At 42.6% G+C, this 16,246-nt stretch overlaps 1 protein-coding gene across 2 annotated transcripts in view; it reads left to right on the top strand.

Moving 5' to 3' along the window:
- PCNX3 (pecanex 3) overlaps positions 1-16,246 on the top strand; it is a 2,517,385-nt gene that overhangs the window by 1,891,209 nt on the left and 609,930 nt on the right. For both annotated transcript variants that reach the window (XM_044060478.1, XM_044060477.1), the window contains exon 24: positions 15,951-16,080. In XM_044060478.1, the coding sequence (XP_043916413.1) occupies positions 15,951-16,080 (130 nt within the window). The remainder of the gene's footprint in view (positions 1-15,950; positions 16,081-16,246) is intronic.

Below are 16,246 nucleotides of genomic sequence, written 5' to 3'. Positions count from 1 at the left end.
GCAGATTCTAGCACCTGACAAACCGCTGACCATGGCCTTCTCCTTGTTGATCCTGGTGAGGGGGACATCAGTGTGTCTGACTACTGAGTCTTCAATGACTATGTTTGATTTATTGTTAAGCCTAATGGGCTGTGTTTGTGAGACAGTGGTGTGTTGACGGCTGTTTGTGATGTGATTGGTAGTGTGTGTGGAATGTTTGTGAGTGTGTTTGGGGGTCTCTGTTATTTAGGTAAGTTTTTGTTGAGGAATCCTTCATAGGTGGGTGTGTGTCTCTGTGACGTGGGTGGTCTGGTGTTTGTGCTGGCAATCTCCTCTTTGTCAGGAGTATTGACTTTGGTGTGAGAGAGCATGGATTCCAGCTTACTGATGTAGATGCATTTCTCCCAATTAGAAGAAGTATGTACTAGGAGAAGGGGACTGTCTGTAAACATGAAGCAGTTGCTACACTGTCTCAGTATGCCCATGTCGACCAGGCTGGTACGGGAAACTGATGTGAATTGTCCAGACATAGTGTTCTGAATACTTGGCTGACTTGTGGAGAGCATGGTTTGATAAGGGGTTGTCCACAAAAACCCTAAATGTAAAATAATTGGCCTGAAGCACAAGTGCTAAAATCAAAACTAAGATGCTTAGAGTAGCAGACAAATTTAATCAGACTACTAACAAGCAGAAATAAGTGCAGAATAAGAGCACACAGAACAGCAAACTAAGGTAATAAATAAGACAGAAGACAGCTGCAGTAAGAGCAGCTGAAAAAAGTATGATTTTTTTTTATGTAGTGAAGAGGGTGGAAACAGAGCAAGATTAAGAGACTACAGGGGTTGTCCTTCCCAAATAGACAAGATGTCAGTGGTCTGGTACATCACCAATCCAAGGAGAAGCTAGGTCTTACCCCTAGTGTCAGGAGGTCATGAGGTTGTGACAGTGGGTGATTTTTTTCCAACCATTTCCTCCTAGCATTGCACATTCCGGGGAAGTCAAACATCCTGGCAGACAAGCTCAGCAGGTCCATTCTGATACCCCACGAATCATCTCTGAAGTCTTCAGTGGCAAATATGATCTTCCAGAGATGAGGTCAATCTTGCTGAGTTCTTTTTCACATCTCCCTCCAACACCAAGTGCAGCAAGTCTTTTGCCCTGATCCATCCTCAGAGACGGTCACCGAGAGACGCTCTAGTCCATGCTTGGTCTCCTAGTCTGCTATATGCCTATCCTCCTGTTCTGGTCATTCTCAAATTTCTGCAAAAAGCTCAGAGGTTGAAGTGCCAAGTGACCCTCATTGCCCCCGTTTGGCCTTGCCAAGTCTGGTTCCCCTTACTTCTCCCCTAGTTTGTCCACCTTGGAATCCTTTTAAAGCCCTGGTTCCTGCTGTATTGGACTTCTTGGCATATATTTTTCATAACAGGGCTAGTTTTTCAGCTGTGAAAGTGCAATTGGAGGCCATTTCCAATTTTCACATAGGAGAAATTTCTTTCTCTGTAGCTTCATTCAAATTGTGCAAGGCCTTCTTTAAGGGTACCTTTCTCCTTCATCCTCTTGTTAAGGAACCTTTGCTCCCCTGGGATCTCACCGTGGTTTTACAGGCTTTAGTCTTGCCCCCCTTCGAACCTTCTTGAGGTAGATTTAAAGTTTCTGACCTGGAAAACCATCTTTTGGTGGCTATTACTTCATCCAAAAGAGTGTCTGAATTACAGGATTTGTGCAAGCCTTCATATTTGATTTTTCACAAGGACAGAGTTGCTTTGCGCGCTAACCCTTCCTTTCTGCCCAAGATTGCTTCTGAGGCCAACATAAACCAAGTTATCAAATCTGCCTGTATTCTTCCCTAATTTTCAAAACAAGGAGAGTATCTGCTTCATCCGTTGGATATACATAGACAGCTCCATTTCTGTTTGGATAGAAGCAAAACTTTTAGGAAATCTGACCAACTTTTCGTTTCTTTTTCCAAGTCCAAGTTGGGTAAACCAATTTCCAAGGTTATCTTGCTTCATTGGATTGCTAGATGCATTAAACTTGCATATTCCACAAAGGGCACCCTCTTACCATGTAGCTCATTCTACTAGATCTGTATACACCTCTTCAGCCTTCTGGTTGAAACTTCCCATGATGAATTTGTGCAGTTGCTACTTGGTCAGGCCATTATACCTTTATTTCTCATTACAAACTAGACATTATTTCCAGGAACAGAGCATCCTTTGGTTCTGCTGTGCTCTAGAATATCATTCCTTGAGGGCTGTCTAAGTCCTTCTATAACTGGGGATTCTGTCCCATAGATTGAAGAGTAAATGAAGGCAACAACATCAGATAAAGAAGTTATGTTCTCACCATAAATTTCTATCTGTGTTGCTTCTCATTTGCTCTTCAGCCTTCCCTCCCTCTATCCTCCTGAACCTAATGTAAATTTTTGGACAGATACTTCTGTATTGTTTGAGCTTCTGAAGAATTATGGCATGACTTATTCTATTAGCTCTAGGTGATTTCTTCCTCCTTGCTTGATGATATGATTATGTGATATAACATGGCACAGCAAACTTGATCTGAAGTTTTTGGAGGAGAGGAGCATTATGGGTAGGGGAGGAGCTCAGATGTCAGAGCCTGGAACTTTGCTATGCGGCTGAGTCGGATCCAGTGTTCAGATCCGAAACCCATAGGTTGAAGAGCAAATACAAGGCAACACCACAGATGGAATGTTATGGTGAGTACATAACTTTTTTTTCATTAGCTGCCCCCTTCACCCTGCCCTAGTTATGTAACTGCTGATTACCTGAAACTGTAAAAGGCCACTTGGGTTTCATTGCAAGTCATAATTTTATTTCAGTGTTGTTTGAACTGTACCAGTAATTATTAGAGAAGAAAACTATTTTTTTTATATCTGCATTTATTTTAACAGATGTGTCTTAGCTTTATTAAATTAGTAGGTGCTGGTGTTCGTCTTCGATTGACTTGCTGGTGTTCGTCTTCGATTGACTTGCATTTGGCTCCCTAAGTTTTTTTTTTTTCTGAGATTGTTTTCTTTTCAACTCTGTTACCAATCCTGTTATAGCTTTAGCATAAGTTTTGGTAATATCTTATTCTACATTTCAAATTCTGTGAGGCCCCTTGTAGTCCTGTTTTAGTCTGACTCTGCTGGAAATGTTTAAGGACAGGCTAAACTTTTTTTCCTAAATAGTTTTCTTTCTTAAGAAATGTCTCTATATACCCATAAAGCCCTTTCTTGTACCCCAGATGACCTGGGTTTGTCTAGTGGCAGGTATGCTGGCGAGACCAGCTGGAGGAGGATGAGAGTGAGCTGGTAGGGCAGGCTCACCCATACTTAGCTGTAGGGAGTTTGCCCAAGTTTGCTGCAACAGCAATATTAAGAGCCAGATGAGCACTACTCTGAAATGGTATATTACTTGAGTGGGAGGTCGCACATGTACATAAGCATGCCTGTACATTCCTTAAGTGGCAGAGAGTTCACAAGGCTGCCGCAGAGAGGGGAAGGATTAGGGCACACTTTCAGCTAGCAGTATGATGCTGTACCAGTGTTCTTGATTTCCTCATCAACACCTGACATGAGTCCAGGTTGAGTCTGGGGAGGCTAAGGTGGAACCATTATATCCAGTTAAGAAGGACCATACCTGGTGGCAATCTATGGTCATTTGTGGGGAGGGGAAGCAAAAAAAAAAAAAAAAAGTATCTCCGTTGTTTTGTATCTCTCTTCACCTTCTGCAGTGCAGTCCTTTTGTTTTTTATGGCATCCAGTCCTTTGAAACCATCTTTTTAGTCATACCTATGGTTCCATCCCTTTCCTCTCATACTCACTCTATCGGGGGGGGGAGGGTCTTGTCATTAGGGTTTAGGGTCCAGTGGAAGATTTTCCTGCGTCTCTACTATATAGATAAGGCCACCTTCTATAGGAATTTGTATCATGGTTCCCTTTTAAGTACTATCTCCTGCAATGGTATTTTTACTTCCTGACTAGATTTCATCATATTTGTAGTTTATCCACCCTGTCATCTGTTTAGTACATTCAAGGAACATGACACATCTTTAACTATTTAATTTTCCTTGGTTAATATAGTTTTGGCTGTGCTTGATATCTGTCCTGCCTTCATCCTGTCTAGTTGTAGGATAAACCTTATGTTGCTCCTTTTCCGCTGAATTTTTTGGAGGCTAATACAGTTTAAGTGAGAGATTTGCTTATGTTTTTTCAGAAGCTTTATCTGCTGTCATCTCATGTTTTGTTTTGTGGGTTCCCATTCGTGAATTTCCCTACTCTTCTCCCATTGTAGATAGCTATGTCCATATTTCCTTTCATTCTTTCAGGAGGATGCAATCTTTTTCAGTTTTTTCTGCAGTGCTCTATTTGAAATGTTTGTGCTTTGTGATAAAGGGTCACTATCCTTGCAACATATGACTTTTTAGATCTTGCATTTATATCTCAAAGGTAAAGGCCTTTTGTTTGCCCTTCACCCTTCCCTTCATTTTTTTACTCCCTTTTTATTCCTTTTGTTGTAGAATTAAGGTGATCATCTTGTGTTTGACTGAGGTTTTGTCGGGCTTTTTGCTTACATATTTGCCAACTGCTTTCTAGTTAATGCATTGTCTGCTGTGCATGATTCCAAATGAGTTGTTCTTGCAGCTTATTTTGCTTTTGAGCCCATACTGACTCTGATCCAGTCTCAGTACTGGATTTCCTTGTGTCTAATTTATGTTAGTCATCCTGTACTTAATTTTATAGGTGAATACTTCCAGGCTTTTCTTTCTTGTTGTGGAATCCCACTGCTAAGCTTGCATTTTTCCTGTTGTTAGGCCCCAGGTTAATTCCTTTTTTGTGTGTTAGAAACCTTATTGATTAAGCCTTTTATTCATTTCTGTGTGAAACTTTCTTGACTCCTCTTCATACTTGAGATCTCTTTTGTTGGCCTTGTACTTTGCTTAACATTCCTGGGTCTCAAAAACATACTGCTTTTAGGCCATACTTTGCTCTTACATCTTTTCATAGAACGCAAATGTTTGCTTTAACATTTTTTCCTTGTCATCTATAGGTACTATGCATCTCCCCTGTAAACCACATTACCCTCTCTCTGACTGTATAATGTGCATTGGGTCTTGATCCCTGTGCTCAGGTTATACTGGTTCTGCCCTCTCATAGAAACAGGGGCTGAAGGGATCAAACCCTGTAAGATAGTAAAGGCATCTGCCCCTGCTAACATATTAATAACATCTGTCATTTTTAATATACTAAGGGGATTGCTGCAGCACTTGACTGTTCTTCCCCCCCAGTTTAACAGCATGAAGAATATTTAGGTAGTCACAAATTATTATCTGTTTGACTTGCTTGCTGTGCAAGTTCTAAAAGCCAGGAGGGCTTCCATTCATACATATTATGTTGCCAGGTGGAAAAGGTTCTCTAACCGGTTATATATCAATTAAGTTCTGACTTCATCCGGTTCACTCTGTTCAGCTGCTAGGACTGAAACAGCAGCTTTCAGCCTGCTCACCATGGTTAAAGCATTCCCAGGCCACCACACCTTCCCTTTACCCCATAACATCCTGCTTCTCACCATTTTCTGTACAGCTGGATTAAGCCAATGAAAAGTGGAACCTACAGTCGCACAATTCTCCTACATTACTGCAAATTACTCATAATCTAAAAAGGTCTGCATCTGCCAGGCTGGAGGAAAGTGAAGGAGATTAACTGTGACCATGCAGATTTGTTTTGGTATGCACATAATTTCCATATCTAACAAGGTCTGGATCATCCTTCTCAACTGCCTGGACAGATTCCTCAGGTAATCTTCCTGGTGGTATCATGAAAGGAACCCCTGAATGACCAAAACCCCAAAGGAGAACCCTGACCTTGATTTCACATTTAGATTTTGTAGTGTCGTATTAAGGTGTTTAGAGAAACCCATATCACAGCTACACAGATATTGTCCATGGAGGTGTTTGGGAAAGGCCTGTGTAGCTGACATAGCCCTTGTGAAAAGAGCCTTGGGTCATCTGTTTTAATGTCTTGCCATAGCCATCATAACAAAACCTGATGTATTCTAATAGCCACCTAGGTGATGTGTGACCTTAGAGACCTTCACGCTCATCCAGCTATGAACATAAATCAAATAACTTTAAGCCCTTGAGACTATATTTTTTCTGTCCAGAAAAAAAATTCATAGTTATGTGTGCATGTCCACACAATGTAACAGGTACATTCCTGTTAGGATACAAAAATTGATTGATGTGTAATTCCATGGAAACTTCTGGCATGAAGGTTGAGTTGGTTCACAGGACTCTCATGTCTTTGCAAAAGATCAGATCCATTTTATACACAAAGACTGAAGATACTCTGAAATTTTCCTTGCTGAAGTAATGTCTACTAAGAAGACAGTCTTCTGAGAAAGATACTTCAGATCTAGCGTAGAAGCTGGTACAGAGTGAGGATGAATGTTTGTGCACCCATTCAATGATGAACCATTACGTGTTCTACTTAAATTTCATTATTCTGCCAGTTCCTAAACTGTGTGCCAGTCTTGTAGAGGGCCTCATTTACTGTTTTGTTGATGTACAGCATTATGGAAATATAGTGTTCTCTCCGTGTACCTAACCACTTACTTCCGTTCTGAGGTCAGACTTTTAATGAAGGGAGATCCTTCTTGGGCCTCTTTGTCAGCCCTCCTGCTGTATCTGCTTCTAATATTTTATGATTGCAGAATTTAGCCTTTCTTACTTTGAACCTGCAGAGGAAAAAAATCTTTATTTCTTTTTTGGAAGTTTTGTTTGTGGTGGCTGTCATCTCATCAGCAAGTCTTAAAAGATCTCCAGGCTGTTTTGAGCATAGATTTCTTTACAGTCTTCCATAAAAAAATGTTGTTTAGGACAAAGTCCTCCTTCATGTTTAAAACAGTTCCTAATGTAGTGCTGTACAAACCATTCAACTGTAGTTGCCTTCACTTTTGCAGCACTCCATATGAGAAGGCCACTGTGAGCTCTCAAATGATACCACTTGCAAAGTCTGTAGTATTTGTAAACAAATATTACCTCCTCCTACAGTGTGTCAGCAGTTGACCAAAGGTCTTCTGATTATGCTTGAGTAGGGGACTTCACCAGCCTTTCTTTCAAGGCAGCTGGACCCATCAGGAAAATGACTTCATGTGAGATTGAAGGAAATGCCAGCAGTAATAAAGCACTGTTGGTGTTTCAGGACAGATTTTTCCTTGGTCAGCTTTCCAGTCAACATAGACTGTACTACAGTAGTGTGGAACATCAACAACCAAAAGACACTGGATTTCTTCAACTTTGAGAAGAGACTTTTCCATATGGCATTGGACCATTCAGCTCTTGCTATCAACAGTGCATTTCTCCAGATTACAGAAGCATTTAATATAGATTGTCAGCAGATAGATAAATCCAGTGCACAGATGTATATTTAGACCATGTGGTATTCCAGCAGATAGTACTGTAACAAAGCAGTGTGGTATGGCAAAAGGATTTGCCACATATTACAGTAGAGTCAGAATTTTTGCTCTTTTACTTAGCTTGACACATTGTGAAATACTGATACTTTCTCATCTTGCCCAAGACACCCTTGGTTTCCTCTTTCTGATACATTTAACCATTCGTTTTTCTGGTCTTTGCATCTGCATGAATCTTAACCATCTCAGCAGTAGGGTGGGCTCCTTCAGCCTCAAGACACTGAATCTTTCAGCTGGGAAAGTGTGATTTTCATTCTTCACAGCGATTCATTTTCTAGCCAAGTATTAAATATTGTAAAGGAAGCTAAAAGGTCTATTTCCAGAAAAATATTGTCTGTAGAACAGGAAAATATTTTGGTCTTGGGTGACATAAAAATGTTCAAGCTCTTTCATTTGCCCTTTTCCAGAGGTGCTAGTTTATACTAACCATCTGGTTGAGCTATAGTCACCATATCGATCAATTAAAGGACTTTTGTGCAACAACTGCATGTTCCACTTTTTCCTCAGATTGCAATAAATCCTTCTGTTGAGACTTTTCTGAAATTTGCTTTGCATTTAAGACCATCAGGGATCTTCTTCTGCCATACTTGGAATTACCACTTTGGACTGAAAAGGTTAATTTCCTTTTAAACTAGCTAATTTAATAGACATTAAAACCTTTCTTGGAAACCATCTTTCTGGTTGCAGTAACCTAAAGTAAAGTTAAAAGATGGAACTATCTACTGCTTTATTCCCACAGTCATCTCTGCTGTCCCTCTCAGCAAGTCGTAGTTTTCACTCATCAATCATAATCAGCCTCCCTTTTTTCCTGTTTTCTACATGGAGTTGCGGTGTTGTCAGCTGTCACCATCTCTCTCTATTCAGTGCCACTCTTCTGCCTTTTTCAACGCTCATGCCTGACTGTTGCAGGTCTTCTCTCACATAATCCATCTGTTTGCGTGGTACCCGGTTTTCCTCTTGCCTTCTTCCTGTCTGTCTCAAATCATCTTCACTAGATTTAGTTTCCACTTGTTATGTCTCAACCATAATAATGAAGAATGTATCTACTAAACCCATTGGGTGTCTTTAGATAACTCATGTACCAGGAAAGTTCTTTCACTCAAGAAAACTGATGTTATGTTGTCCCTATCTCGCCTTCATTCTTGCTGGTTGGGTTTGGAGTCGATCCTTTGCACCGACTCGGCCACATTCTAAAGCTCGAGAGCTTCCACTGGCTCGAGGCTAGACCCTATCCCAACATACCTAGCGAGAGTTACCCAGATCTTGTTTGCCGCTTGAAGCTTCGGGATTGTTGGCGACTGGCTCAGGCTAAGTTGTATTGTTTTTTCTGCTTATTTTATATAAAATATTGTTTTTTAGTAGCATAGTTATCTCTGTAGGTCAGTAGAATCTGGTGTTTGTCTATCCCTCTATCTACCGCTTTTCTTGGTTGCTGTTTATTGTTGAGGCTGTCGTTTTGTTCACCTCTCAGGTCTACTATTCCCCTTCTATCTAACTAGCGAATCCATTTAAGTTATTGGATTTCTTTACTTTCAGCCCATTTAAGTTAGAGGGCTTTGCCTTATCCACCTTCTTTACTGTTGGTCTAAGGAGCTAGCCATTTGAGTTAGAGGCATCTCCTCAGTTGGAGGAGTTGTTTGACTTGGAGACTCTCCTCCTTCCACTACTCTCCCTTTCCTTTAAAAAAAAAAAAAAAAAATCTTAACTGTCTGTGTTTTGGCTGAGTGTTTCTTCCCTTTTTGCTAATATTAGCTGCAGGTCTTGTTATTGTACCTTGTTATATTTTGTTGGTAAATATGTCTAAGGAAGCATCGAAAGAATCCAAGCCTTCTGGATTCAAGAAGTGTGATTCCTGCACCCAAAAAATGTCTTTGACCGATGGACATACTAGCTGTGTATACTGTTTGGGAGCTGTTCACCTGCAGGACTCTTGTTCCATTTGTCATGGATTCAGCTCTAGACTCCTGCAGGAGCGTAAGAATAAGCTAATTTTGAGAGGGTTATTGAAAGGGCCTTTTGATGCATCGATGGAAGGGAATAAGGCAGGAAAAGCTGACAAACCCTCCAAGTTGGCATCTTCGTCAGCTCCGACCTTGGAACCGTCGAAAGGGAAAAGACAAACTTTCAAGTTCATCGGATCCAAAATCTGTTGGGTCCGACAAGGCTTTATCTCCTTCGGTTTCATCAGTGTCCTCGGAACTGTCTAGGAGCCAAAAAGAACCAGGTCTCCCTCCTTGGAACCAGTGCATTCCGTACCACAGTCCCCACTTCTCCAGTCTGTGGTGGGCAGTCTCTGATTGTCCACCCATTCCTCTCGATCATCCAGGAGTCCTTTGGATGATGATGTAGAGAGGGTGTTGAAGAGGCTACTCAGGACACCGGCCTTGTCTAAAATTTTATTGAGCCCAGCCCATGTGGAAGTGGAGCAGACTGTCCAACCTACTTTGTCGTCAATTCCTCCTTAGACTCACCTGAGTTTGGAGCTGGAGCCCATGAAGGTCATTGTGGTGGAACTGTTGGATCCGAAAACCCCAGGTCTCTCTGGTCTGACATCAGCTCTGATCCTGTCGATACCACCTTCTTTTGAGGGATCTGGGGGCTGACACTCCTTTGGCTCCGGGGGGGAGAGCGAGGTCAGACCCTTGTTGGATCCTACTGTCTCACTCGGAGCTTTGACGCAGGTGAGTTCGGCGAGTACATTGGCCTCGGAGCCATCACCCTCGGTTCGGGGGAGATCTCCTGGCTCTTTGGGGCTGAAGAATGTATCGGGCTGGGATCGTGGTGCCTTTGAGGTGATGAGGAGTGCACTGTCCTCAGACTGCTCCACCCTAGGCTCCATTTGCTCCTTCCCCTTCCACGCCAGTGTCCACCTCTGAAACACCCCTCCTCCCCAAGCGTTGGGAACCTGTGCCCCAGTAGCCCCTTCATGCAACCCCACCCTTCCAAAACCTCTCCAGAGCACCCCTCGGAGGAGGACTTGTAAGAGGCAGCATTTGGACTCCCCTGAGTCTCTGAAATTGGATAAAGACTTGGTGGACTCGGAAGGGTACCCACGGTCCCCCGCTGAGGATCTCTCATTTTCAGACATCATGGAAATCCTCAAACAGAGGGGTGACTGGAAATCCTTTTCCCCTTCTGAAGATGAGTCTGTGTACCTAAATGCATTTGGTTCCCGACGCTCCACCTCTTGGGTGTCTCCACCCTTCAACCCGTTGCTAGGTGTAGTAAGTCGAAAGGTGTGGAGTTCCCCAGAATCTATGGAACCAGTTCCGTGGAGGCCCAGTAAGTTTATCACTGCATCGGAAGACAAACCTTTCCTGACTAAGGGTGTGCCAGTTGATGCTATGGTGGTTGCAGCAGCCACAAAGAAGGAATTAGCAGAAACATCTGTCCATCTGCCGAACAAGGAGTCCTGTATGATGGATAGATATGAGAAGTGTATGTTTTCTTCAGAGGTCTTTACCCTTAGGTCACTGAATTATTTATCCCATTTTACTCTTCTCCAGAGAGAACTCCTGAAAGAGGTAGGAGATACTCTACAGGATCCTACAGCTGCTGGAGTTTCAGACAGGGCTGCTTCCCAGCTTGTGACCGTATCTTCTGTTGTTAACTCCTCCATGTGGCTTATCTCCTGTGCAGCCAATGGAGTGAGCAGGGCAGCAGGCACAGGAGTCACCTTGCGGAGACATTCCTGGATACACCTTTGTCAGTTCATGGATCCCTTTAAGTCCTCCTTTATGAATGCCCCATTTGATGGCTCATCATTGTTTGGCCCCAAGGTAAAAGAGACTCTCACCTGGCACAAGCAAGATGGCAAAACTCTCTCTGCCGTGGGAGTACATTTCTCCGCGCCAACTAGACCTTATCCCAAAGGTCGCAAAGGTGGGAAAATGTGGTTCCTGGAATCCCAGAGAGCTTCACCTGATGCACGTGGTGACTTTTCCCCCCAGGGGCAGAGGGGGAAATAATAATGGGAGACGCCACCCTCATGGCAGAGGGGGTCTGCAGAGTCAGGGTGACAGAGATAAGTTTTCTGGTAGACCATTCTAGCGCTCCTGAAAAGAGCCCCGCCTGTCCACCTCTGGAGGCAGTCGGGGGCAGATTGTCACTGTACCCAGAAGCCTGACAAAGTATCACAAAAGACACATGAGTACAGTCGGTAGTATCCAGGGGATACAGTACTCCGTTCTCCATGCCACCTCTTCCCAGAAAAAAATCCATCCCAGATGTGCCACCCAATCTAAAGGAACAAGCAACCTTCGAAGTTCAAAGGTTGCTAGAAAAACGAGTCATCCAAGAAGTACCCTCAAACCAAATCAGATCCAGAACTTACTCAAGGTTCTTTTTAGTTCCAAAGAAAACAGGGGACTAGAGGCCCATTTTGGATCTCAGCAGATTCAGCAAGTCTGTCAAGAAGACAAAGTTCTGGATGGTGACACTGCAGTCCATACTTCCCTTTCTGGAAAGGACAATTGGATGTGTTCCATCAATCTCCAGGATGCGTATTACCATATCAAGATGGACAGGTGATCCAGGAGAGATCTGTGCTTCCGGCTGAGAGACTGTCAATATCAGTTCAGAGCTCTGCCCTTTGGTCTCACCACAGCCCCCAGGGTATTCACCAAATGCATGGCAGTCATCACGGCTCACCTGAGGGGGTCAAGGATTCCAGGTGTTTCCATATTTAGACTGATTTCTTACTGCTACCACTGAGCATCGACTAACCTAGGCAAGAGACACCACAATTCATCTTTGCTCACAGCTAGGCATCATTATAAACTACGAAAAATCTGCCTTGTTGCCCTGTCAATATATTACATTTATAAGGGCAGATTTAGGTACAAAAACCATGATGGCAAAATTGCCTCCGGAGAGGGAGTCAACCATTCGACATCAGATTTCAATCTTATTCTGGAGGAAAAAAAATTCAGGCAAGACTTATCAAAGTCCTGGGCTCAATGGCGGCAGCAATAACACTAGTTCCCTTGGCTCACTTCCACATGAGGATATTACAGTGGCTCCTGTTTGCTCAACGGTCCATGCAAGATCTACCCATGTCACACGAAATTCTCATCACAGAGACCCGCAAGAAGAATGTAAAATGGTGGCTTCAGTCTACGCAGGTGACAATAGGCAGGCTGTTCATCCTTTCCAACCAGTAGCCACAGTGACACCGGACGCTTCCCAGAGGGGGGGGGGGGGCACTATCTGGGACAGACTGTTCAAGGAACTTGGCAACAACACGAGTGCCACTTGCACATCAACGTCCTACAGATGAGAGCGGTGCTGCTGGCATTGCAAGCACTCCAAGGCTCTCTACTTACAGGCTTGAGTGCATTTCAAACAGACAATATGTCAGTAGTATGGTACATCAACAAGCAAGGCAGAACCAGATCTTACCCCTTGTGTTGAGAGGCTCTAAGAGTATGTCAGTGGGCAATGTCTTCTCAACACTTTCTGATTGCGACACATATTCTCGGGAAATCCAACTTAATAGCAGACAAGCTCAGCAGGGCTATCCTGATGCTTCACGAGTGGTCTCTGAAGCAGGAAATTGCAAAACAAATTATTCGCAAGTGGGGCCAGCCTTGCTGCAATCTTTTTGCCACCTACATCAATACCAAATGCTGCACCTATTTTGCCCTAGTCCCACCACCAGGGCAGTCACCCTGGGATGCACTTGTTCATGATTGGCCCCTGGGACTTCTTCATGCCTTTCCCCCATTCCCTCTAATACCTAAGGTTCCTCAGAAAGCAAAATAGTTGGGTTGCAAACTAATCCTCTTTGCCCCTTGCTAGCCTCATTGAATATGGTTCCCCTTCCTATGGCCCCATCTCCAGGAGGAGCCTTGGATCCTGGACCAAGTTCCAGATCTCCTGGTGCATCAGTCGGGTATGCTCCATCCTTCCATATAGACCCTTAAGTTGACAGCTTGATTTCTCCACTTCCCATCTTAGCCAGGCTTCCTGACATCTCCCCAGCAGTACAACATATTTTAATTTCTCCTCACAAATCCTCGATAAGAAAACTTTATGCTAGAAAATGGAAGCGGTTCTCTTATTGGGCAGTCAAAAATAGTATTGACCCTTGTACTGCACCTGTTTCAAATATCCTCGAATTTCTCGCTGAAACCTTTAACCAAGGAGCAGTGGCAGCAACTATCCGAGTTCAGCTGGCTGCCGTTTCCAGTTTTCATGTGGGGGAAGTGGGTTCCAGTGTTGTTCCACAGGTTATGCAAAGCTTTCCTAAAAGGTACTATCCTCTTGAGACCCCCCAGTAAGAGAATCGCCTCCTCCTTGGGATCTAAACGTAGTCCTGGATTCTCCCTCCTTTCAAACCGGCTACTACTTGTTCTCTGAAATTATTCGACTTGGAAAGCTTTTTTCTTAACTGCCATTACCTCAGCTAGGAACGTTTCAGAATTGCAAGCTGTATCCATTCCTCCCTCTTACTTAATATTTCACAAAGATAGAGCTTCTGTCAGAACCAATCCTTCTTCCTACTAAAAGTTTGCTCAGAGTTCAATCTGAATCAATAAATAGAACTATCTGTATTCTCCCCTAATCATGGCAACAAGACAGGATATAAACTTCAACTGGATGTTCATAGACAGTTATGTTTTTACTTGCCCTGCACAAAAGAATTCAGAAAATCCGACCAATTGTTTGTATCCTTTTCAGAAAACAGAAAGGGAATTCAGTCTCAAAAGTAACTTTATCAAAATGGCTTTCAGACACCATCACTTATGTCTATAATTCACAGAGCAAGCAACTGCCAGAAAAAATTTGAGGACACTTAACTAGGGCTTTGTCTACTTCTGCTGCCTTTCAGGCCAGACTGCATTTAGACTCAATTTGTGTGGCAGCTACTTGGGTTAATCCCCATACCTTCAACACTCATTACAAGGTAGATGTGGCCTCCCGGAACAGGACATCCTTTGCTTCCACGGTCCTGAAGAGTCTATTCCATTGAGCCACCCAAGAAGAAGGTGCTGGGGAAGCGGTCCCAACCAGCAAGAATGAAGGCGAGATAGGGACAACATAACATAAAGAAGTTATGTACTCACCATAACGTTCCATGTTTGTTGTCCTTGATCTCGCCTTCCTTCTTGAAAGATCGAGAGGAATTATCTGTCATTTGGCTACATAGGCTGTGATTCCCTTCTTGCCTAATTAGTTGGATAGACTGAGAGTCCTTTTACTACTGTCTTGGTGGGAGATGTATATATATATATATATATATATATATATATATATATGTACATGTCTATCTATATTTGCATATTATAGTCTAGTGATATGGGTTACCAGAAATGAGATCTGGGTAACTCTCGCTAGGCATTTTGAGATGGGGTCTATCCTCAAGCCAGTGGAAGCTCTCAAGCTTTAGAATGTGTCCGAGTCAGAGCCGAGGATTGGCTCCGAACCCAACCAGCAAGAAGGAAGTCAAGATCAAGGACAACAAACATGGAACGTTATGGTGAGTACATAACTTCTTTTTTCCTTCAAATAAGGAAGGGAATGCCTACTTGTTTCAAAGTGAATTATGTCCCAGTGACTAGCCTGTTATGTTGCTTTTGTTATGATAAGTATAGTAAAATCCTGCAAGGCTGTTACAGCATATTTCTCTAGAAAAGTAGCTACTTTAGCATATTTCAAAAATGTATCTGCCCAAGACATTTTAGCAGCTGAAGCATTAGCTACAGTCCACAGCTTCATCGGGTACAGAAAGTTATAATCTCAGTCAAGAGGAGGGATGTGGTTTGGTGCAGCTGTCATACAGAATATACTGTAACTGTCCACCTCCCAAGGGTAACCAGGTACTGCCTGGAATTTCTGCTAGATGCAGTGACATACTGACAGAGTGCTCCTCCATAAAGAAAATAGTAACATTTTTTAAGGTACTTACCACAACAGTAAATCTTTGAAAGAGGCCAGTGCAGCAGTAAAGCTTCTTTCCTACCTTCCCCATGTTTTGGATCTTTGTACATAGTTATTGCAGTCCTTGTTTATTCAGTTTGTAATTTGCTAGGTTACTTTAGTGTTATGGTTATTTTTTTTATCTGTTTGTGTTTGCCAGCGCAGTGAAAATCTGCCAAAAAAAAAAAAAAAAATGTCCTCGTGGAATTTTTAGGTGCCAAGAAGGAAGGGAAATGCATGTTACTCCTGCCACATGTGGAAGTGTTTCATAATTTGGTACTTTCATAGGACCAAGACCAGTGTTAACTTTTGCAGGGAAGAGAAATGGCTTTGGAAAACCATCTGGATCAATGGCAGTCAGAAAGCAGGTAATCACGGGTGTAATGATTTATTGTTATAGTGGCCTCTTCTCAAACATTTAGTCTTATAGTAATTATGTTTTACATAACTGTACTTCATTGAGGTTTCAGATGAATGCTGTAAAGATAAAATAATATATTGATATAGAAAACATTATATGATGCGTGTTAAAGGTCTCCATTTGATCATTGTTTTCCTTAATATTTTTTTCAAAAGATTCTGCTATGCTTTTCATCCAGGCAGTTTTGTCAGCTGTGTTCTCTACTCCACTGAATCCTGTTCTTGGTAGTGCTGTTTTTATTACATCATATGCCAGGCCTGTGAAATTTTGGGAGAGGGATTATAAGTAAGTATTCAAATCTCTGTGTAAAGCCTTTTTCAGGTTGAGTTAAACAAGCCTGTGCCAGCTTTAAATGCCTCTCCATAGACAAGCCTATGAATTGTCTGTCTGTTGGCAGTACTTAAGTTTTTTTTTTTAGGAATGGAGCTTACACAGGAAACAGGGAAAAATA

The sequence above is a fragment of the Protopterus annectens genome, chromosome 2.part0 (assembly GCF_019279795.1).
Source record: "Protopterus annectens isolate FY-2018-M chromosome 2.part0, PAN1.0, whole genome shotgun sequence".
NCBI lineage: Eukaryota > Metazoa > Chordata > Ceratodontiformes > Protopteridae > Protopterus > Protopterus annectens.
Note: the sequence above shows the minus strand (reverse complement) of the source record. Positions and strands in the feature narration are given on the sequence as shown.